Below are 25,252 nucleotides of genomic sequence, written 5' to 3'. Positions count from 1 at the left end.
AGGTCCACTAAGGGCATCGGTGTTGTGTGTCTTTCCAGTATTTTTCCACCTCAGCTCTTGGTGGGTCTGACCGGTTGTTGTTCCCCTGCCACTGAGAGTACACCTTGGCTGGTTCAGTGGAGAACAGCTTGTTTATTCTCCTGGCCTCTCCCTCCTTGGTGTATCTCTTCAACCGGGTGGCCAGAGCTGTTAGTCGCTGTTTGGCAGTTTCGAGTGCCTCTGGTACTTCCTGGGTGCCCCTTTATTCACCATGTTCCCTTTCTGTAGTTCAGCTAGCTGGCTAACTTCTCTCCGTGCTGCCTTTATCTTGGCCTCTAATTGTCTTCCATGGTGGATACTGTTTGTTTTATGTCCCGAGCCCACCTTGTGTCCAAGCATCTCCATGATTACTGTTGCTGTACTGTGTATCAGCTTGTTGGTCTCAGTGATGGTTCTTGTGGAGATTGAGCAGCATTCACATCTACGAGTAGATCTTCTGCTTCGGTATTCGTCGGGGGCTCCAGGTTTCCAGTTGGGTCACAATCTTCCTTCTCAGGTCAGCTCCCCCTTGCCGTAGCATCGTTGTTGTATTTCATAGTAGATAGTAGATTTCGATTACGGATGTTGGAACACTGGGCTAATGAATGTGGGTTTCGAAGTATCCAATGGTCCCACATTTGCTGCATGTATCCCCTCTGTCTAGATTGCTTGTATAGTAGCATTCCAGCAAATCCATATTTTCTGTCCTCATGAGGGGTATTGCCTAAGGACCCTTACTGGATGATGTTTTGCCCCAACTGGGATTCAAACCCCGATCTCCCGCATCATAGTCAGTGAGCATTACCACTGTAGTATCCAGCTGATATATATGTATGTATGTATGTGTGTGTGTGTGTATATATATATATATATAAAACCAATCTACATTCACTGGATACAAGTAATCGCATGCTCTGATTGGCTACTCTACTACTAGGCTATCAGCTCATATACCGTGAGTAGAGAAAAACAAAATGATGGAGCACATCAAGTCAGATATATCACTTTGTTATCAAGTATTTAAAAGAAGCAGAAATAGCTAAAAGAATATATTTTTTTCCCCCAATATCTCCTGTTCCACAGTCCAGCCCGATCGGTGGTGGTAATGCAACTTTAAGTTGGTTTGCCAACTGCCAAAAAATCCTAAAGATTAAGAAGAAAATGGCGGAGTGTGTTACTGAACCAATCGAGGATGAAATAAAAACTCTACTCAAAAACAAAACCCCAAAAGATAAAAAAAGCAACAAAATATGGGATAAAGTACAACCCCGATTCCAAAAAAGTTGGGACAAAGTACAAATTGTAAATAAAAACGGAATGCAATGATGTGGAAGTTTCAAAATTCCATATTTTATTCAGAATAGAACATAGATGACATATCAAATGTTTAAACTGAGAAAATGTATCATTTAAAGAGAAAAATTAGGTGATTTTAAATTTCATGACAACAACATCTCAAAAAAGTTGGGACAAGGCCATGTTTCCCACTGTGAGACATCCCCTTTTCCCTTTACAACAGTCTGTAAACGTCTGGGGACTGAGGAGACAAGTTGCTCAAGTTTAGGGATAGGAATGTTAACCCATTCTTGTCTAATGTAGGATTCTAGTTGCTCAACTGTCTTAGGTCTTTTTTGTCGTATCTTCTGTTTTATGATGCACCAAATGTTTTCTATGGGTGAAAGATCTGGACTGCAGGCTGGCCAGTTCAGTACCCGGACCCTTCTTCTACACAGCCATGATGCTGTAATTGATGCAGTATGTGGTTTGGCATTGTCATGTTGGAAAATGCAAGGTCTTCCCTGAAAGAGACGTTGTCTGGATGGGAGCATATGTTGCTCTAGAACCTGGATATACCTTTCAGCATTGATGGTGTCTTTCCAGATGTGTAAGCTGCCCATGCCACATGCACTAATGCAACCCCATACCATCAGAGATGCAGGCTTCTGAACTGAGCGCTGATGATAACTTGGGTCGTCCTTCTCCTCTTTAGTCCGAATGACACGGCGTCCCTGATTTCCATAAAGAACTTCAAATTTTGATTCGTCTGACCACAGAACAGTTTTCCACTTTGCCACAGTCCATTTTAAATGAGCCTTGGCCCAGAGAAGACGTCTGCGCTTCTGGGTCATCTTTAGATACGGCTTCTTCTTTGAACTATAGAGATTTAGCTGGCAACGGCGGATGGCACGGTGAATTGTGTTCACAGATAATGTTCTCTGGAAATATTCCTGAGCCCATTTTGTGATTTCCAATACAGAAGCATGCCTGTTTGTGATGCAGTGCCGTCTAAGGGCCCGAAGATCACGGGCACCCAGTATGGTTTTCCGGCCTTGACCCTTACGCACAGAGATTCTTCCAGATTCTCTGAATCTTTTGATGATATTATTCACTGTAGATGATGATATGTTCAAACTCTTTGCAATTTTACACTGTCGAACTCCTTTCTGATATTGCGCCACTATTTGTCGGCGCAGAATTAGGGGGATTGGTGATCCTCTTCCCATCTTTACTTCTGAGAGCCGCTGCCACTCCAAGATGCTCTTTTTATACCCAGTCATGTTAATGACCTATTGCTGATTGACCTAATGAGTTGCAATTTGGTCCTCCAGCTGTTCCTTTTTTGTACCTTTAACTTTTCCAGCCTCTTATTGCCCCTGTCCCAACTTTTTTGAGATGTGTTGCTGTCATGGAATTTCAAATGAGCCAATATGTGGCATGAAATTTCAAAATGTCTCACTTTCGACATTTGATATTTTGTCTATGTTCTATTGTGAATACAATATCAGTTTTTGAGATTTGTAAATTATTGCATTCCGTTTTTATTTACAATTTGTACTTTGTCCCAACTTTTTTGGAATCGGGGTTGTATTTGATGGTAAGTGCATATCTTTTTTATTTTTCAAGAATTATTATTATCGCATTTTTCAGAAATTGTTACTGCCATTTTGCTGATTTGTTTACATTCTAAGCGGAAATGATTTTGTCAGACGTTTTGTATAAAGTTTTTATTCATTGAATTTGCAAGAAATAAAAATAAAAATGCTCTGTTTCTCAAAATTCAGTGAATGTGGATATGATAAAACAATTATTCCACTCAATCTCGTCATACATGGCTTATAGCCAACTCAGCGCCTCATCGGCTATCAGCTCATAGACATATATATATAGGGCGGCACGATGGTGTAGTGGTTAGCACTGTCGCCTCACAGCAAGAAGGTTCTGGGTTCAAGCCCAGCGGCTGACGAAGGCCTTTCTGTGTGGAGTTTGTTTCCCCCACAGTCCAAAGACATGCAGGTTAGGCTAATTGGTGGCTCTAAATTGAGTGTGAATGGCTGTTTGTCTCTGTGTCAGCCCTGTGATAACCTGGTGACTTGTCCAGGGTATACCCTGCCTCTCACCCATAGCCCGCTGGGATAGGCTCCAGTTTGCCTGCAACCCTGTAGGACAGGATAAGCAGCTACAGATAATGGATGGATATATATATATATATATATATATATATATATATCCAACACCACAATATTTTATGATTTTGTATCTCACTTGCCAAATTATGGATAAAAAAAAAAAAAAAAAAATTCACATTAAACTTTCACGGAATATGTACATTGAAAAGACATGTTTGAAGATACTGAAACTGAAAGAAACAATATGGGTATTTATGTGAGGGCTAAATATAGATGATCTCATCCACAAGAACTGAATTTTAATATCAAATATTAATAGATTGCTTTATAACATTGTATACTTGTATTGAATCCATTATGTTTATGGTTTGGCTTCTATATATTTCATATTTTCAGTATCAGATCAACATTTAATGCGAAATGAAATACTGAACATCATAAAGATCAACGTTGACTCTTACAATATTCAGAAACACAATTCAAGTTTAATACCTGGAGTATATACTTGGCAGTGTCTCTTGAATTTATTGTGAATTTATTGTGCAGATTGTAAAGATGTCAGAGTCCATCAAGTCATTTCAGAATCTGCTTTTTGTTCAACCCACTCTTAACTCCACGGCTCAAGTACAAACCAGAATATCAGAACCATGTTACTGTGCATCAAATCAAATCAAATCAAGTTTATTTGTACAGCGCTTTTAACAATAAACATTGTCGCAAAGCAGCTTTACAGAATTTGAACGACTTAAAACATGAGCTAATTTCATCCCTAATCTATCCCCAATGAGCAAGCCTGTGGCGACGGTGGCAAGGAAAAACTCCCTCAGACGACATGAGGAAGAAACCTCGAGAGGAACCAGACTCAAAAGGGAACCCATCCTCATTTGGGCAACAACAGACAGCCTGACTATAATATTAACAGTTTTAACAGGTATAACCCTCAACTGTCCTCATGGGGCCGTCCTTCACAGGAGTGGGGCGATAAAACTCCGACCAGACACAGGGCACCAGGATGGATCAAGCAGGTCCGAGGGGCAGAAGAGGCCAGCATCTCAATCCCAGGATCAACATGTAACTCAGAGGGACAGATGGGGGGGGAGAGAAAGAAAACACGTTGTTAGGTATGCCCTAAAAATGACAAGTATTAAATCTGTGTGGTAGGCTCGCAGAGACGAGAGTCTTTACATCAGGCATGACGCACAATGGCATGTTAATATGGTAAAAAATATATCATGACCTGCTCTGGCTGGATGCTTGATTGGGTGATGGGAGCACACTCCTCAGCAATGATGAGATGCAGATGGGACCCTTAGGCCTGGCCAAGACAATTCAGTTACATTTCACCGGGTCTGGGACATGCGACAGAACGTCTGACGGCCGATTCCCTGCAGGCTACGATAGCCAGTCGAGGTCCCCACCGTCTCCACCAAAAGATTTCCTGTTGACTCCATGTAACTCAGAGGGACAGATTTGGGGTGGGGGGGGGGGGGAAGAGAAAGAAAACACAGGTGGTTAGGTATGCCCAATGTCACCTGAATAAGTAGGAACAGTATACATATTGCACCGAGTACAAGCAGGGACTCCGGCAACTAACTATGACAGCATAACTAAAAGGAGAGAGCCAGAAGGTAACACAGGCATGAGGGAGCCCCGGGACATAAAGCAGCCAGCCACTGCACCGTCAACAAACTCGAGTGAGCAAGCGAGTGGGGACTGACAGCATCCATACATCCCAGTTTACCAAAACACTCTATGTCTGAGGACCCTCCAGATCTACTCCTTTACCTCAAACACCATTAACAAAAGGCTTGACTAAACAGATATGTTTTCAGCCTAGACTTAAATGCTGAGACTGTGTCTGATTCCCGAACATTACTTGGAAGGCTGTTCCATAACAGTGGGGCTTTGTAAGAAAAGGCTCTGCCCCCTGATGTAGCCTTCACTATACGAGGTACCAGCAGATAGCCTGCACCTTTTGATCTAAGTAGGCGTGGCGGGTCATAGAGGAGCAGAAGTTCACTCAGGTACTGTGGTGCAAGACCATTTAGTGCTTTAAAGGTCAATAGTAGTATTTTATAATCAATACGAAATTTGATTGGGAGCCAATGCAGTGTGGATAAGACAGGCGTGATGTGGTCATATTTTCTAGTTCTAGTAAGGACTCTTGCTGCGGCATTTTGAACTAACTGGAGCTTGTTTATGCACTTATTGGAACATCCAGACAGTAAGGCATTACAATAATCCAACCTGGAGGTAACGAAAGCATGGACTAGTTTTTCTGCATCATGCAATGACATTAAATTTCTTATCTTTGCAATATTTCTGAGATGAAAGAAAGCTATCCGGGTGATGTTATCAATGTGAGTTTCGAATGAAAGACTGGGGTCAATAATCACTCCGAGGTCTTTTACTGCTGCACGTGAAGAAACAGAAAGGCCATCCAGAGTTACTGTGTAATCAGAAAACTTACTTCTAGCTTTATGTGGTCCTAGCACAAGTACTTCAGTCTTGTCAGAGTTAAGCAGAAGGAAATTTATAAGCATCCAGTGTCTAATGTCCTTAACACATTCCTCAATTTTATTAAGCTGGTGTCTCTCATCAGGTTTTGCAGAGACATACAACTGTGTGTCATCAGCATAACAGTGGAAACTAATACAATGTTTACGAATAATATCGCCCAAAGGTAACATATATAGAGAAAAAAGCAGTGGACCCAAGACAGAACCTTGTGGAACACCAAACTTTACCTCGGTACGTCTAGAAATATCACCATTTATATCGACATACTGATAACGATCAGTTAGATAAGACCTGAGCCAGGAGAGGGCCATTCCCTTAACTCCCACAACATTTTCTAGTCTATCCAGAAGAATGGAATGATCAATGGTATCAAATGCTGCACTAAGGTCAAGCAACACAAGTAGCGAGACACAGCCCTGATCAGACGCCAACAGTAGGTCGTTTACTACTTTAACCAGAGCTGTCTCTGTGCTATGATGAGGTCTAAATCCTGACTGATACATTTCATGGATGTTATTCCTATGTAAATATGAGCATAACTGCTGTGCCACAGCTTTTTCAAGGATCTTGGAGATAAAGGGGAGGTTTGATATTGGCCGATAATTGGACAGCTGACAGGGATCAAGGTCAGGTTTTTTAATCAGGGGTTTGATAACTGCTAGTTTAAAGGATTTGGGTACATAGCCAATCATAAGAGAAGAATTTATTATTTTTAGAAGCGGTTCAATTACTCCAGGCATTATCTGTTTGAATAGATGTGTCGGTAAGGGATCTAGTACGCAAGTTGAGGCTTTTGATGTAGAGATTAATGAGAGTAATTCAGTTTCTTTTAGGGGAGTAAAACATTCTAACTGATGATCTGATACAGTTATATTGTTAACTACAAGGTCGCTTTCATTGTCTAACCTTAAATTAGTAGTTTGAATTTTTTGTCGGATATTCTCAATTTTGTCATTAAAAAAATTCATGAAGTCGTTGCTACTACATACTGCAGGTGTGCATGTGTTGATAGTGGACTTATTCCTGGTTAATTTTACTACAGTATTAAATAGGAATCTAGGATTATTTTTGTTATCTTCTATTAGGGAGGAGAGATATGTTGATCTCGCAGCACTAAGAGCTTTTCTATACTTCAGGAAGCTCTCCTTCCACGCCAATTTGAACACTACCAATTTTGTTTGACGCCATTTACGTTCCAATTTTCGAGTGGTCTGTTTTAATGTGCGAGTGTCATCATTATACCAGGGTGCTAATTTTTTGTCTCTGACCATTTTCCTTTTTAGAGGAGCTACATTATCTAAAGTATGGCGGAATGTTGACTCTAAGCATTCAGTTGCCTGATCAAGTTCTGCAGGGGCTGACAATGACCCAATCAAAGTTGATAACTCTGGGAGATCATTTATAAAGCTCTGTGCAGTAGTTGACGTGAAAGTACGTTTAATACAGTAGCGTGGTGAGGTGCATATATTATTACTCAGACATATTTTGAATGAGATGAGACAATGATCTGAGATAACTTCAGACTGTGGAAGTATGACTATATTGTCTACGTTTAATCTGAATGTTAGTATTAGATCAAGGGTGTGACCACCATTATGGGTCGGTCCTATGACATTCTGCTTAATCCCGACTGAATCTAAGATGGACACAAACGCTGTTTTTAAAGGGTCTTCTGGGTTATCAAAGTGAATATTAAAATCTCCGACAACTAAAGCTTTGTCTAAGGAAATAACCAAATCTGAGATAAAATCTGCAAATTCAGAAAGAAACTCAGAATATGGCCCCGGGGGCCTGTAAATAATAAGCAATGGAATTAACTGGGTAGACTTATTTTTTGAGGCTACATACATTATATGAGTATGAAGAACTTCAAATGTATTAAATTTATAACCAGGTTTGTGTGTTACACCTAGATAATCGTTATAAATAACCGCGACGCCTCCTCCTCTGCCAGTTAGACGAGGCTGGTGTATATAACTGTATCCAGGAGGACTCGCTTCATTTAATGCTATATATTCATTTGGCTTAATCCATGTTTCTGTTAAACACAGTACATTAAACTCCTGATCAGTAATGAGTTCATTAACCATTAGCGCTTTAGATGTAAGAGATCTAATATTTAATAGCCCCACCTTTAGATCAAAGGTGCTGGCAGCAGCTGTACAGTCAGTCTGATCTAATTTTATATTGATTAGGTTACTGGAACAAACTCTCTGAAAATTTCTACCTTTTTGTTGAGCTCGGGGAACAGACACAGTCTCGATGTAGTGGGCCCTGAGTGACGACTCTGTGCAGCTAGCAGACAGTCGGTTTAGCCTGTTCGTCTGCTCCCTGGCCTTGGCTCTGGATTGTCAGAAATTAACTAGGCCTGTTCTGAGACTATGACCTATGCTGCAGGAAATGAGAGCAGCACCTTCCCGAGTGGGATGGATACCGTCCCGCCCTAACAGGCCAGCAGTGCCCTCAAAATTAGCCCAATTATCTATAAAGCCCACACTGTTTTCAGAGCACCACCTGGACAGCCAGCAGTTCAGCGACCATAACCTGCTGTAAGCTACATCGCCACGCCGCATTGGGATGGGGCCAGAGCATACTACAGCATCGGACATCGCCTTCGCTAATTTAAACACCTCTACAAAGTTACTCTTAGTAACCTCAGACTGACGAAGGCGTATATCATTAGCTCCTGCATGGATAACTATCTTTGAGAACCTATGCTTGCCTAGGACCCTAAGATTACCTGCTATGTCCGGCGCCCTGGCTCCCGGTATACACCTGACTAAAGCTGCTGGTGCCCCTAAAGGCTGAGCTAATTTCACATGCCGTATGATAGAGTCCCCTATAACCAGAGCTCTTTCAGGTTTCTCAGTGGGTGCATCACTAAGGAGAGCAAACCTGTTCGACACGTGACGCGGAGAGGAGTGGTGCTCCCGTGGGCGAGCCTCAGCGGTAGCTTTGGCTCTACGCTTATGCCGCCGAGCCGTCACCCATTCGCCCCGCTGTAAGGGCTCTAATGCCGGAGTTGGGGGATTGCTAACTCCACCTAGGGCGTCCAGACTTTCCCTAACAGAAACTACACTGTTCTCACGCTCACTAACCTGCTCTAAAGCCTGGACACGCGCTTCTAGCACTGAAATCTTCTCCGTCAGAGAGCTAACTAATCTGCACTTATCACAAGTAAAGCTAATAGAGCTATCGCTAGTGACGGAGGAAGAATGACTAAACATCCTGCACTCAGCACACTGAACAGGCTGAAGGTGTGCCATGATGAAAAGATTCACGTACCTTAAATGAAGATCTGTTGATATTAAAGCAGATCAGATGGCCTCCGCTTGTGGAGGAGAAAAAAAGAAAGCTTCCGGTCTCGGGGTTCTTCCGAAAAAAGAAAGAGAAAAAACCGGAAAAAAAAAAAAACGGAAAAAGGAAAGCGAAAGTGAAAAGTACAAAAATGAAAGCGACAGTATAATAAAATACTGTGCATCAGTATTAAATCACATGAATGAGACAACTTTAATATATCAACATTGAAGAAGTGTTTGTGCATACATGTGCTATTAAAGCAGGCAGATTGTGTTTGATTTTGGAATATATGTGACATTCAGTGTCAATACAATATTAAATTTTACTGCAGCAGGGAGCAATGCTCACTACATTATTCTTTTATTTAAGGGTGATTCTTAGACTACGGGTACTTTTATGTTATTTGGTCATATTTTAAAAAATACTTATAATTTTGGACAAATTCCACTTTCTTTGTCACACTACCAATGAAACCCACTTAAAAAAAATTTACTAGCTTTCTATTATGATTTTTTCATACTTTTCAACCTCCTGGAAGGTGTCAAAATCACTGTTTTCTCCTTGTCGCACACCCAGACTTTTAAACTAAAAGACTGAAAATAAAGTTTAAGAATATGACTTAGCTGGTAATTATTAATGTACCTGTATTAAATAATAGTCACATAAATACAATGTCATATAATATTTCATTTGAGTCCATCATTAATATATTTTTTTATACAAAATATACCTGTCGCACAGTATTGGCGTCATTTCCACCACAACACTGTAATGTCCCTTTAAAAAGTTTGTGAGAAAGATTGTTTGTGTGGTTACCATGGAAATCTACACTGACATCAGAGCACATGTCGAACATGGAGGGCATTTAAATTTTCATTAAAAACTACTGAAGAAAAATCAAGGTAAATATTGCTTGATCAGTAAATACATTTATTGTACGTCATTTCCAAACATGCTGTACTGTCATGGGTGTTTTTAAAGAGATGAAAATTTTAAGTTAAATAAGAGTATCTTGCATACATGAAATGCTAAGTATTAATTCAAAGCTAATCAGTGAAGCCATCTTCCATTTTTTCACAAAAAAGTGTAGAAATGTCATTTCCACCACGGTCATTTCCACCACACTCATACGCTCATACACTCACTCATACACTCACACTCTCTCTCTCTCTCTCTCTCTCTCTCTCATACACTCTCACACACACACTTATAGGCCTAGACTGTTACACCCATCTAAGCCCCCTTCAGGTTCAGCATTGTGGGCGTTGATACCCTGTCTTTAAGACCCTCTGTTAGGTCATCTTTCTATTAGTAGGCAGTTCCATGATGTTCCATGATACAAATCATACAATTTCAGGAGTTAGTTACAGTTTCAAGTACAGAGTGTTCATTTAAGAGACCAATTAGAAATTTTCAGAATCCACTTTTTAATATTTCTGCCTTAAGCCATAGGTTTAATGAGTTATTTGCAGCCTATGAACTGTACTCATTCATGTTTGAGACATCAAGTCAAACTGTTTGATGAAATTCAGATATTGGCTTGGCACTAAACTAAAAACAGGTGTGTTTAATTATTTTGTGAACTGTGAAATGAGTTTTATAATTTTTCTAATAAATATACTTTTATGTCAATTCATTGTCATTTCCACAACACCTGGTCATTTCCACCACCACATGTCATTTCCATCACCACACATATTTTTTGAAAATATTCAAACAGTTCTCATCACACATTAAAACTATATGCACAGTTTCTGAGATCTTGTGTTATTTAACATAAAAAATAATGCTATTTATTTTCTAACAAGGTCCTACCCAAACCAACGTTAAGTTTCCCACTGTGACAGGTGTTCAATACAGCATTTGGTCCATAGGACAGTTAATTTATCTCATTTAAAAATGCATGGTTGTTTTATATCATGGACAAATGGGTAAAGTTACTTACAAACATGATCCTAAACAATTATTAAATGGTGTAATTTATTCTACTTTTACTTTACAGTTGTAGATTGAGATGTAGTGGAAATGACATTTCTTCACTGCGGGTCAGATAAAATGTCAAAAATAACAATTTGTCTTGTAATCCAAGTTTGAACTCTTACATATCTTAAAACTAGGTATGTTATTTAAATGTATGTTACTGAATTAGGTAAATTTTGAAAAAGTTTTTTTTCATCAACTTCACAATGGTAAAAGTGCCCCTAGTTGAAGAAACGCCCTTAAATAGTTATTCATTTTAGAATTAAAACAGATTTCTTGGATCATTTATAATCCGAAAACAGGTCTCGTGTGCTGCTGTTTTTATACATCTCAAAGTTTATATATATATATATATATATATATATATATATATATATATATATATATATATATATATATATATATATATAATGTATTGTATATCAAAAGACCTACCTTGTGGAGTCTTAATTTATTAAGAGGGATTTAAAATTTTCTGAGGTAATCATTGATGTATTTACTGGTTTTTGACTTGAGTTTATCCTTTATATATATATATATATATATATATATATATTTTTTTTTTTTTTTTTTTAATTTTTGAATGTTCAGGCAAATTTTGGCACATCATTAAATGCAATTCTGAATAATATTTTAAGTAAAATCGTTAAAAATGTATTGAATCTGTCACACCTTCACATGCTCGAGCCTGGTGTTGCTCAAGCAGTCACGCACGTTGTGTGCGCCCTTGGGACAGTGCATCATTGCGCTCAGCTGTTGCTGATTTGGAGTGCAATCAGCATGCGCATAAAAGGATGCTGCCAGTACCTACACTGGGCGAAATATTGTTTTGTGTTTATTGTCACGGTTGTTTCTGCCACATTTCCTACCTCTGGTTTATGATTCTGGTTTATGTTTCAGTTTCATTTGGTCCAGTTTTTAACTCTGTACCTTGCCTCACATTGTTTGTGTATAGCGCAACTGTAAATAAACATCTTCCCTGCACTTATGTCCGTTTCGACGCGGCATCTGTGACAGAATCTAGTGCAGTGGGCCATTTTGTTCACCATGCAAAAGTAAATCAAATGGCTTTCAAGTTTTAAACAGACATTGAAGACAAGTAGGTCCACCAAATAGGACATTTAATAGATAACAGCCCATTTTAGGTAAGCCGAGTTACATCTAGGCCTAGAATATTCTTGCATTATCGGTCATAAGTCCGTGGAATGCAGAGAAAAATGTTTGTGGCCAGGGCCGGAATTGAGTCATTTCCATTTTAAAACTATATGGAATAGATTTATTTTAATATTTATTAAAATAACATGTCATTGTATCATTGTACAAACCTTTCCAGCAGATTTTCGAGGCAAATGTCTGCACTAACTTGGGCACCTTTTTGAGTTGCAGTCACACTATTAAAATTGCAGGCATACGTGGATGCCAGTGTGTGATTTTGCATCATTTCATGCAGTGCGGACACACAAAAAGAGGGAACTTCCTCCAACAGTTCTAAGAACTATAAAAAATTTACTCCAGTCAAAGTATCCGGTCAGAGTCGAGTTCCTAACTCCAGTGGCACCATAACCAGTCAGAGTCTAGTTCCCTCCGCCAGTGATACTGTAGCCAATCAGAATCTAGTTCCGTCCTCCAGTGACACTGTAACCAATAAGAATCTAGTTCCCTTCTCCAGTGACACCGTGACCAGAGTCTAGTTCCCTCCTCCAGTGGCACCATAACCAATCAGAGTCGAGTTCCCTCCTCCAGTGACACCATAACCAGTCAGAGTCGAGTTCCCTCCTCCAGTGGCACCGTAACCACTCAGAGTCTAGTTCCTTCCTCCAGTGATACTGTATCCGGTCAGAGTCGAGTTCCCTCCTCCAGTGACACCATAACCAATCAGAGTCTAGTTCCTTCCTCCAGTGACACCGTATCCGGTCAGAGTCGAGTTCCCTCCTCCAGTGACACCGTAACCAATCAGAGTCTAGTTCCTTCCTCCAGTGACACCGTATCCGGTCAGAGTCGAGTTCCCTCCTCCAGTGACACGATAACCAATCAGAGTCTAGTTCCTTCCTCCAGTGACACTGTATCCGGTCAGAGTCGAGTTCCCTCCTCCAGTGACACCGTAACCAATCAGAGTCTAGTTCCTTCCTCCAGTGACACTGTATCCGGTCAGAGTCGAGTTCCCTCCTCCAGTGGCACCGTAACCACTCAGAGTCTAGTTCCTTCCTCCAGTGACACTGTATCCGGTCAGAGTCGAGTTCCCTCCTCCAGTGACACCGTAACCAATCAGAGTCTAGTTCCTTCCTCCAGTGACACCGTATCCGGTCAGAGTCGAGTTCCCTCCTCCAGTGACACGATAACCAATCAGAGTCTAGTTCCTTCCTCCAGTGACACCGTATCCGGTCAGAGTCGAGTTCCCTCCTCCAGTGACACCGTAACCAATCAGAGTCTAGTTCCTTCCTCCAGTGACACTGTATCCGGTCAGAGTCGAGTTCCCTCCTCCAGTGGCACCGTAACCACTCAGAGTCTAGTTCCTTCCTCCAGTGACACTGCAACCAGTCAGAGTCGAGTTCCTTCCTCCAGTGGCACCGTAACCACTCAGAGTCTAGTTCCTTCCTCCAGTGACACTGTATCCGGTCAGAGTCGAGTTCCCTCCTCCAGTGACACCGTAACCAATCAGAGTCTAGTTCCTTCCTCCAGTGATACTGTAACCAATCAGAATCTAGTTCCCTTCTCCAATGACATTGTAACCAGTCAGAGTCGAGTTCCTTCCTCCAGTGACACTGTAACCAATCAGAGTCTAGTTCCGTCTTCCAGTGACACCGTGACCAGTCAGAGTCTAGTTCCATCCTCCAGTTACACTGCAACCATCAGAACACAATTCTGGCCCCTCCACTTTCTTCTCATGTATTTTTTTTTCTCATATAGTTTTTCAGTTTTCTGTCTGCTTGAGATCTGGACACGTGTGTGTGTGTGTGTGTGTGTGTGTGTGTGTGTGTGTGTGTGTGTGTGTGTGTGTGTGTGTGTACAGAAGCTGAAACTCGCATGAATGCTTTTGTAGAGACAGTTACATAAGAGGTGCTTTCTGAGGAGCCATTTTTGACCTGGACCACACACACACACACACACACACACACACACACACACACACACACACACACAGTAAACTCTCACTTAACGCTGGGATTTATCATATTGTTGGACTCGTCTGTGTGTGTGTGTGTGTGTGTGTGTGTGTGTGTGTGTGTGTTTAAAAATCCTTTGAGGCCTGTTAGTCCACCTGATATTTTAAAAGGGTTTTATAGCTAAGGTTTTATACACTTCTTTACCCTCTCATTAACCCCTTTCACATACAACGTTCCTTACTGTAAAAACAACATGGAATAGATAACAAATTTTCATTCCCACTCAGTCTTCCATCAAAGTACAGTTATGGACATCGTGTATTCCCAGCTGACTGTACTTCGCAGAATGCTACAGAGCGCGAACCATGTGAGACCAGATATGGTGTATAATTCATGCAGTGGTAAGTCATTTCTTGTGGAAAGCCCAAGTTGAGACGTTAGCTGATTTGCAACTTGGCACGAGTCGAGCTACATCATATTTCTGTTGAGAGCTGTTTTTCTGTTTCACAATGTTGAACTATTGTTTTGTTCAAGCAAAGGTTACTGATAACATTTTTGCTTACATAGTGGGGCCGCTGCATCCACTGACTCACTCAAGCATACAAGCATGAACCCCTCAAACTACGCCCCCAGAATGCAATGTGTCATGATGTAGCTGTTGTGCCCATTCTCTATTGGCAGCATTCACCTGTTTCACTTTTTTCACTTATTACTCTCTGACTTCTGTTACTTAGTCTTGCATTTATTTTTATTTTCCGGGCCAATGTGCATTGTATCATCATGTCGTGTTTTCATGCCTGATGTTTTTTTTTTTCCTTTGGCTATCCTGTGTAAATAAAAGGTTTTTGCACTTGTATCCATCTCCGCACTTCAACCATGATAAAAATATTAAGTGGAAACGTCAGAATCCAGAGAGAGAGAGAGAGAGCGCATAGTTCCTGTTGTTGATGTCATATTGTGTCATCTCATCTCATTATCTCTAGCCGCTTTATCCTGTTCTACAGGGTCGCAGGCAAGCTGGAGCCTATCCCAGCTGACTACGGGCAAAAGGCGGGGTACACCCTGGACAAGTCGCCAGGTCATCACAGGGCTGACACATAGACACAGACAACCATTCACACTCACATTCACACCTACGGTCAATTTAGAGTCACCAGTTAACCTAACCTGCATGTCTTTGGACTGTGGGGGAAACCGGAGCACCCGGAGGAAACCCACGCTGACATGGGGAGAACATGCAAACTCTGCACAGAAAGGCCCTCACTGGCCACGGGGCTCGAACCCAGACCTTCTTGCTGTGAGGCGCCAGCGCTAACCACTACACCACTGTGCCGCCCGTCATATTGTGTGTAGTTTATAAATAAAACTTTATCATAAGTATGTATGTTGTACATGAAAAAACAAGCTTTATACATGATTCGCTCCTGTCCGTGCTTTCGGTTATTTGCGTTAGATCGTGGAACGTATCCCCCCTGGATGCAGCAGTCCCAGTGTATCTGCTGATATTTGCTTGTTGTTTTGAGTACGAGTAGTGCCGTCACATCATTTACATCACCGTTTCCCACATGATTCCCACTAGAGCCATGGCAAAAGATTTTCATAAATGTTACAAGGTCAACAGGAGGTACAATAACATTTTGACTTTGCCATTTTGCTCCCATTCCCACACAACACCATTACTGCATAATCATGGAAAATTTACGGTTTTCACTGTGAGAGGGAATGGGGTATCTGTCTGTCTCTCTCTCTCTCTCTCTCTCTCTCTCTCTCTCTCTCTCTCTCTCTTTGGATGTAGTGCTCAGTGAACAATGTGTGTAGTGCTCAGTGAGTAGTGTGTGTAGTGCTCAGTGAGTAGTGTGTGTAGTGCTCAGAGTGTAGTGTGTGTAGTGCTCAGAGTGTAGTGTGTGTAGTGCTCAGTGAGTAGTGTGTGTAGTGCTCAGAGTGTAGTGTGTGTAGTGCTCAGAGTGTAGTGTGTGTAGTGCTCAGAGTGTAGTGTGTGTAGTGCTCAGAGTGTAGTGTGTGTAGTGCTCAGTGAGTAGTGTGTGTAGTGCTCAGAGTGTAGTGTGTGTAGTGCTCAGAGTGTAGTGTGTGTAGTGCTCAGTGTGTAGTGTGTGTAGTGCTCAGAGTGTAGTGTGTGTAGTGCTCAGAGTGTAGTGTGTGTAGTGCTCAGTGAGTAGTGTGTGTAGTGCTCAGTGTGTAGTGTGTGTAGTGCTCAGAGTGTAGTGTGTGTAGTGCTCAGAGTGTAGTGTGTGTAGTGCTCAGAGTGTAGTGTGTGTAGTGCTCAGAGTGTAGTGTGTGTAGTGCTCAGTGAGTAGTGTGTGTAGTGCTCAGAGTGTAAAGAGTGTATTGAGTCATACAGGAAGTCAGTCTGTGAGTCCATTTCAGGTTTTCACTCTGTTCTCACACACCTGACTGAGGTAACCTGAGCTCAGAGGCATGCTATGTGTTTAAACCTCAATGATACACACACACATTGACTGAGGAGGCTCCACATTGAACGTGCGCGCACACACACAAATCACACTGACACCAATTCTATAAATGTGTGTGTGTGTGTGTGTGTGTGTGTGTGTGTGTGTGTGTGTGTGTGTGTGAGATTAGTGAGATGCCTGAGTGAGTCTCTCTGCTTTGGATCAGATGAGTTCAGGAGGAGTTTGCTAATTATTAGCTGATCACAGACCCAGAAGTGCCAGTGACATTCTTTTAAAACAGTCATTTCTTTTCTTTCTCCACTTATCTAGATTTCTTCCGTAATGAGTGCTTGTGAAAGTATGGTGTGTGTGTCTTTATCATGTTTAGTGTAGAGAGAAGACCTATGTATGCAAGATGACCTTTGACCTCAGAGCTGGTTATGTTCAGATCAGAGTGACTCCTTTTAAATTGCAGTAAGAAGGTGCACAGAGGTCAAACATTGAGTGTGTAAACGGAGACACTGATTTCTGGGATTAGCTCTGACTCATGACTGAGCCGGGTCTGTCTCAGAAACTGGGTACTGTGGAGGTACCCCACTAAATATACTCACAGTCAATAAACTATACGGTTTTGAATGGTGATGTTGATTTTAATTTGAAATAAAATAATGAAAAAAATAATACAGATAAAACTAAATCTTTGATGTGAATACTCTATTCAGAATTTGGCAAAAATTCTGCAAATTTGTGGAAAAATGGCGGCTTGATCTGGGACATGATAAACGGTTGACTACATCGCATTCCCTTAAAAAGGTTGTAGTCCACTGAAAAGTCTGCAGTTACCACTAATTGTATTTTAAGTTGTAACTTTATACACCTAAGGATTGGTGCGCTCACAGAATAATCATAACCGTAATAAAACATCATGCAAAATATTTGATCACCGTTGTAACTCCATTTTCCGCAGACCCAAAACCAATACGATCGTGTGTTTTTGATCTAAACGGAAAGCCTCAGGGTCAAGGTCACTACCTCACCAAAAGTAGGAACTTAAAATCACTACGCCATATAAAAATTTAGTTATAAATCTGCTATTTTGTTTTTTTAAATGAAAGCTGAAAGTTAGGCCACCCATTTTTTATCTTTAGGTTCACGGATTTTTTCAACATATTTTTGATGATGTCGGTTGAAATAAAAATAAAAGTGTCCTTGTCCAATTTTTTTTTTTTTTGCATGGCAAAATTTCAATGTCGGATTAAGATGATAAAATAATTTAAATTCAAGAGACACACTTTACACACACACACACACACACACACACACACATTGTGTGTGTGTGTGTGTTCTTGTGTATAAGTTTATAACACAGACTAGCATTCCAGTACTTACTTCTCTGAAAGTATATGGTCATACCGGTATGACCGTTGAGCTCTCATGAGCACATTGAAGGCTGATACGTTCGTGCTACTTGATTCGATAGGACTCTCTGCGGCACCATCCTCTTCTAATTCCACAGTCAGATACTTGCAGCCAAAATCGTGAACTAACGTTATGGCAGGCATATTTGGCATCACGCTCGTTACATCACCACCTTCTTTCTGAGAACCAAAGATCGTTTTGATCTTTTCATTGTTTACTTTCAACGCTTGAGAGACGAAATCGCCCACGTTTTGGTTAGTGAGACAGTGAAAAGACTTTTCTTTACCACACTTTATGCTTACATACAGTTGAGGCGATAGCTCGGAATCCATGCTGTCAGCGTCAGCTATGGTCAGCACGAGGTTGACACTGTCGTAAAGCGGTCGTAAATACCATAAAAACATTCAAGTGAATACTCAATGTCGTAAATAGTTTCGTTTTCGGACTCGGCTGAAGTGGATATATACAACACACATTGTCGTTTGTATTTGCGATTCTAATACTTTTTACTTAAAGAAATATGACCTAGTACCAGGGATACAGTGCTGTTACAAGAAAAATATGTGACTATTTTTTTTTTACATTTCTTTTTGCATGTTTCAGCGGTTAAAATAAAAATAAAAATACGCACAGACTTTTTATTTTTCTAGCGGTAGTATTTAACTGCCGTCGGCGGATCCGTGATCCGAAAAATCTAAAATGAGTTGCCTTAGGTATAGAATAGGTTTCTTACAGAATATGTTACGATGGTAGCTGGTCTTGTATGAATTTCTGAGCTATAAAATGAGTTGTGGTCTATTTTTTACTGTAGCATGTTATTTGTGTGTGGGGAAGGACACACATTAACAATTTGCATGTGTAGAATGGAATTTTCCACTCCAACAGTTAGAAGTTGATCGTGCTTCCATTTGCGGTTTCTCTGTTACGCGAGTGATCTGTTCGGACGTTATCACTGAAAAGGTGAGCTTTGACAGTTTTATTTTGTTTTAGTCTTGCAGTATAAGGCAATAGAATGTTTCTTTTTCATCTTACTTTCATATTTCGTAGTGTTTGCGTATTTTTGGCCAATATTTTGCAACCATGGTCAATTTAGATCGAACTTTTGATAGAATCTACGGCCAGTCATTTTGCCCCGCCCCCGCTCCGTCCGTTGCGGTAGTGATGTCCCGTTGCTTGCGCGCCGCAGCAGAGACCCGCGCAACCTTCAGCCGGTACAGTCGCTGTTCTTTTACCACCGCCGTTATTCTCACCTTTCCGGTGTGTTCTTGATTTTTCCATTGTGTCCTTTTTCACCATATCAAATCCCCAAAATGTATCATATTTATTCATATTTAAGTGAATAATCAATTCAGTCATCATAACTTGGCATTTTTAACCCAAGCAATCAAAAAGAGGAAATTTATTCAATATTTTCACTCATCTGTGAAGGAGGGGCTTTAATTCTTCATGATATAGTTATTTTATATGTAAATCAATTTTACAAAAGCATTTGAATTGTAATCAAAAAAATGTTCCACAGTGGAGGCCAGATAAAGCAAGAAACTATGTTTATTCTTATTAAACATGACAAAAGAAACATTGAGTGTTAGGTAAATGCAAAAAAAAAAAGTAAAATTAGAAAATTTATTTTTGACCATAATGTCCCAAATGAGAGACCAGTTTCTGAGACAGATCCAGCCCTGTGTGTGTGTGTGTGTGTGTGTGTGTGTGTGTGTGTGTGTGTGTGTGTGTGTGTGTGTGTTACTAATAATGTACTGTGGGTGTATGTTGGTTTGTGAGTGTGTTGTAAAAAATAAAAGTTCAAGTTATGTTATTGTATCATAGATATAATGGGGGTTTTTTGTGAAAATTCACTGACCAAATCGGGAATTTCTCCAACCAAATTGTATCTGATGGAAGTGGCAAAATGAAAGTGCCACATGATGAAATGAACACTAAAAACACTCACTCAATAATAAAATTTCAAAAACACATTTTTTATCTATAGTATGTTATGCTATACATACATACAGTACACACACACAGTACTATGCAAAAGTCTTAGGCACCCTATTTTTAAAAACTTTGTTATAGATTTCTACTTTTCAGATTAAAAAAGAAAACATAAGGGTTACTCGGTTTTGCTGCAAAATGAAGAAGCGAGTGTGACAGTCAAAGTGTCCAGAAGAACTGTGGCTGGTTCTGTAAGATGCTCAGTAAAACCTACAGCTCATTTCCTTATCAAACTTCACTCACTGTACCTGAGACTACTATTTTTTTCATCACAGGGTCGTCTCACACCAAATATTGACTTTGTTTCATTTATTATGACTTACGAGTTTATAGTATTTTTTAATGTTGAAATATTTCATTTCATTTTCTTAAGCCATTTTAGATCTACTGCCACTTTAAAGTACTGTGTATACTGTATAAATTTAAACATGTGGCTCATATATATATATATATATATATATATATATATATATATATATATATATATATATATATATGAGCCACATGTTTAAATTTTTTATTTAGTTGCAATCAGGATAATAGGTTTTGATCCACAAAATTTGATTAAACTCTATTGTTTGGGACACAGCCAATTTGTAGGCTCAATGTTTGATTTGTGTGACTGTGAAGAAATTGTTTATAGGCTACAGGAATTTATAGTGTGTGTGTGTGTGTGTGTGTGTGTGTGTGTGTGTGTGTGTGTGTGTAAAAACCAAATGAGTTATCAGAATAAATTACTTTACAGCAGGGTGTGATGCAGTGACCAAGTGGCCTACATTTGCAGGCATATCATTTCACACATTAGAAGGTGTGTGTGTGTGTGTGTGTGTGTGTGTGTGTGTGTGTGTGAGAGAGAGAGAGACAGGAATGAAAATTAATGGTGAAGAACAAAAGGAAAGAGAAAATAATAATAATAATAATAATAATAATAATAATAATAATAATAATAATAATGACAGATAAAGAACAATTCCAATATGTTAAATATTCATGAAAAAATTAATTCATAAATTAAATCCATTGACGAGTAATTAAACAAAAAATGGCAGTTAATAACATAATAACAGATAAATTTCATAATCATTTGATTTACCGGTATTCATGTATTTTCCTTTGCCTTTTTTAATTATTTAATTAATTAATCTATTTATTTTTATATTTTTGGTTTTCTTTTTGCTTTACTTTATAATTTTCAATGCTTTTTTATTATTACAGCTTTTCAATATAAATCAATGTTATAACAAAAAAAAACAAAATGAAACAAATAGAATGAAAAAGAAAAGGAAAAGAACCTATGTGCATTAATTTAATGATGCAGAATGTGAAATATTTGTGTTTGTTTTTGGTTGTGTTTACTTTGACCTCTGGTTTGTGAGCCAATGGAAAACAAGTGGGTGGGGCTACAAGTTCTGATTGGTCAAAGTGCAAGTTAGAATTTATCATTGATGCTGTTAGTATGGAGACGCCCTGTACACCTTCACACATGAAAGTGTGTTAAAGTATACATTTATCAGCATTGTTAAGTTGTGTACTTGTCCAGCGTGGGAATGGAGCTGTAAAAAAGTGTGTAAACATGTCATCACATCAGATTACATCATGTCAGGGTCTTACAGCGACAGAAAATTACCTCCTGTAATGACCTGTTTCTATTGTGCACCACGTTGTCCACGTCTTCATGGACGAGTTTAAACAAAAACTGTGATGAAAACTTCTCTACCGTCCATCCTACAGCATTTCACATGACATCAGTGTCCTCACAGAGGAACCCCAGACAGCATAGTGCTGTGTTTGTGTTTGTGTGTGTGAGAGAGAGAGAGAGAGAGAGAGAGAGAGAGAGTTTAAAAGTTCAGCACACAGCATGGGGTGATTTAAGGCTTCAAATCCACATTACACCCACACACAACATCACAGACACACACAGATGCCATGCCTCCTGTAGTAGGCCACACTCCCTTCACTGGGATTCACACACACACACACACACACACACACACAGAGGCTGCACCCCTTTTACTGGGACTGACACATAAAGACACATCTCCTGAACTGGGATTGACAGACAGACAGACACAGAAGCCATGCCTCCTTCACTGGAACTGAGTCACGGAGGCCACACCTTCACTGGAACTGACACACACACACACACACAGGCCTTCACTATGACTGACAGGCACAGAGGCCACACCCCTTGAGTGGTTAAGAATTTTTTTCAGATATTTGGTCTGTTTTCTTACTGATTTTTGGTGATAAGATCCAGCATTTCAACAGACTCTCTCTCTCTGTCTGTCTCTCTCTCTCTCTCTCTGCAGCTGTATCGAGTCTGGATGTTGAGAGTAAACTCAGTGAACATTTCCAGTCTGCTTGGCAGCTGCACAGAAATGTCTTCGTCCCGTCGAGTCGGCCGCCGTGTGTTGAGGAGCTTCACCACAACGCCAAACAGAGCCTGAGAGCAATACACCGAGGTCCGAACACTCATCAATAACTAATCAATCATCAATAATTGAGGAATAATCTCTAATCAGTCTGTAATCATTAATCATCTGTCAGCACCCAACTCTGACCAATGATGATCATTAACTGTATATTAAATGTTTTACATATTATTATTATTATTATTATTATTATTATTAAGCGTAAACTGTGTAATCAGTGCAGCTGTAAGTTAATGTTCACACTGCCCTCTAGTGGACATGAGGGGAAACACAGATTTTCTCCTCTTCATGTGTAACTTCTGGGAACATACATGCACACACACACACAGAAACATGTAGCCTGGTGTTTTATAATTATAGGGTTCCAAGGTTGATACTAGTGTGTGTGTGTGTGTGTGTGTGTGTTTTTTTTACAGGTCAGCAGCAGAGACAGGACGTCAGTGACCAAGAGCAGAGGGTGACTCTCTTGATAGCCCCCCCCACACCCACTTCCCCCTCCCACCACACAATCCACATGGTAATCACACACCTCTGTGTCCAATAACCTGTCTGTCTGTTTATATCCCTGTCTGTTTATCTTTGTGTCTGTCTGTCCGCCTATCTCCTTCCATCTCTGTGTCTCTGTCTGTCTAACTGTGTGTGCGTGGGTGGCACTGTTTATTTATGATGCTCTTCCTGTCTTCTGCCTGAGTGTGTATTGTGGTGTGTCTGTGTGTGATGGAATTTTTATTTTATACAGGGTGAGGTTGTTACAAACAACTTTTAGTGTCTACACACACACACACACACACACACACACACACACACACACACACACACATACACACACACACCCTGTTCTGCACAGTTTCTTTGCAGCACACAAACTGAAAGCTACAAAAGGAATAAGTGTAATGAAATGTAACCAGTTACTTTATTTAAATAAAAATGACAAATCATTTATAAAAAATGTTATAAGTGCTGATGTCATTGTTTTATTTTCTTTGTTGTTGTTGTTGGTTGTGTCATTGGTTTATTTTGTTTGTTTGTGTTATAGTTTGAAAGCGTCCGATCCTCTTCCCCTACTGAATGTTGCCAATTCTCTCGCCGGAGCAGACAGGTACAGCATCAAAGCGCTCAGTCTTGAGCAAGCCACACTATGCCCTATCCCCTATCCCCTCCACCCTAATCAAGGTGTATTAGTGCTCATGTATAAAGAGCTGGTGAGGCTGCAGGTTTCCATTCCGACCTAACAGAAGCTCATCTAGAAACTTTCAGCCATGTCAGATCAGCTCAGACCCTAATCCCCTAACCCCTAATCACTATCCCTTACCCACTGATCACTAATTCCCTACCCCTAATCACTATTCATAACCCATAATCACTATCCCCTAATCACTAATACCCTAACCACTAATCACTACCAGTAACCTCTAATGACTATCTAATAATCACTAACCCCATACCCCCAATCACTACCTATAACCCCTAATCACTATCCCCTAACCACTAATCATTAATCCCATACCCCTAATTATTACCCATAACCCCAATCACCATCCCCAACCACTAACCACTCATTCCCTACCCTCTATTCACCACTCATAACAGTCAATCACCAATCACACGACTGTATAACACTAATCCCCAAATCACTTATAACTTATCGCTTGATCAAGACTGATGTATTGTTAATCACTAACCCCATGACAAGTTAACCCATTATCACTAACCCCAGCCCCTCTTCACTATCCCCTAGCCAATTAACATCTAATCACTAAACCCTTACACATAAGCATAGCTGCCAACATTCCGAAATTGTAAATAGTAATACAAGGTTGGGTACTGAGTCTTGGTGGGGGGTCGGGCCCCCCCCCCCCCGCTGCCAAAGCTTTCTAGCAAAACTACCCTGAAAAATCACACCAAAACAAAATAGTTTGACAAAATTTATTCTACAAACTAAACTATCATCTTACATTAATTTGCAAAGTTCTTTTCAACAATGGAAACAAATTTACCTGGAACTAGAATACATATATCATCAAAGCCATTTGGCACAGATCAAACATAAAAGGAACCTCTTGTAATCAACACCAAACATAAAAATGTCTCAAAACATGCTTGGCACAAAGTGAAACAGCTAAAAAAAAGTGTCAGTTTCAACTTGCTTCTTCACATGACTACAAATCAAACAGAACAGAAACAACAACACACCCCGGGCATCAAATCGTGCCTGCCAATCACAACGCAAGGTTTTTGTTTGGATTCTTTGGGCAGGCTTTTGCAGGAGTGATGACAAGGCTGCGCGACGCTGGAGAAAGCACTATTGAACAGCACTCGTTTGACTCCGCTTTGGAATCAGTTTTAGAAGAATTAGGAGTTTTCGTTGAAACATGAGCAGGAAGAGGCTCTCCGTTCATTCCATGATCACTGAATCTTCACCAAAACACTCGACGCTCCAATGGTGTCCCTCTCCACATGCTGTTTGTTTACCCCATAGACATATAAACATAGACGCCGCATTGAGCTGGTGGCCCGTTGCTGGGATACGTCAGAGTGTCTGCCATATTGGATGTGGCAAATCTTCCCCGTAAACCAATGCAAGTAAATGGACTGAACTTCATAAAGCCCCTTTCTACAATAATATTTAACTCGATGCCTTTTATTCACCCATTAAGACACACACGTAT

At 40.2% G+C, this 25,252-nt stretch overlaps 1 protein-coding gene across 1 annotated transcript in view; it reads left to right on the top strand.

Moving 5' to 3' along the window:
- The window catches only part of nhsa (Nance-Horan syndrome a (congenital cataracts and dental anomalies)), a 126,213-nt gene that overhangs the window by 81,248 nt on the left and 19,713 nt on the right, over positions 1 to 25,252 (top strand). Inside the window, exons 2-4 of the mRNA XM_060937792.1 lie at positions 22,461 to 22,613; positions 23,000 to 23,100; positions 23,620 to 23,682. Coding sequence (XP_060793775.1) covers positions 22,461 to 22,613; positions 23,000 to 23,100; positions 23,620 to 23,682 — 317 coding nt within the window. The remainder of the gene's footprint in view (positions 1 to 22,460; positions 22,614 to 22,999; positions 23,101 to 23,619; positions 23,683 to 25,252) is intronic.

This window comes from Neoarius graeffei, chromosome 13, assembly GCF_027579695.1.
Source record: "Neoarius graeffei isolate fNeoGra1 chromosome 13, fNeoGra1.pri, whole genome shotgun sequence".
Lineage (NCBI taxonomy): Eukaryota > Metazoa > Chordata > Actinopteri > Siluriformes > Ariidae > Neoarius > Neoarius graeffei.
Note: the sequence above shows the minus strand (reverse complement) of the source record. Positions and strands in the feature narration are given on the sequence as shown.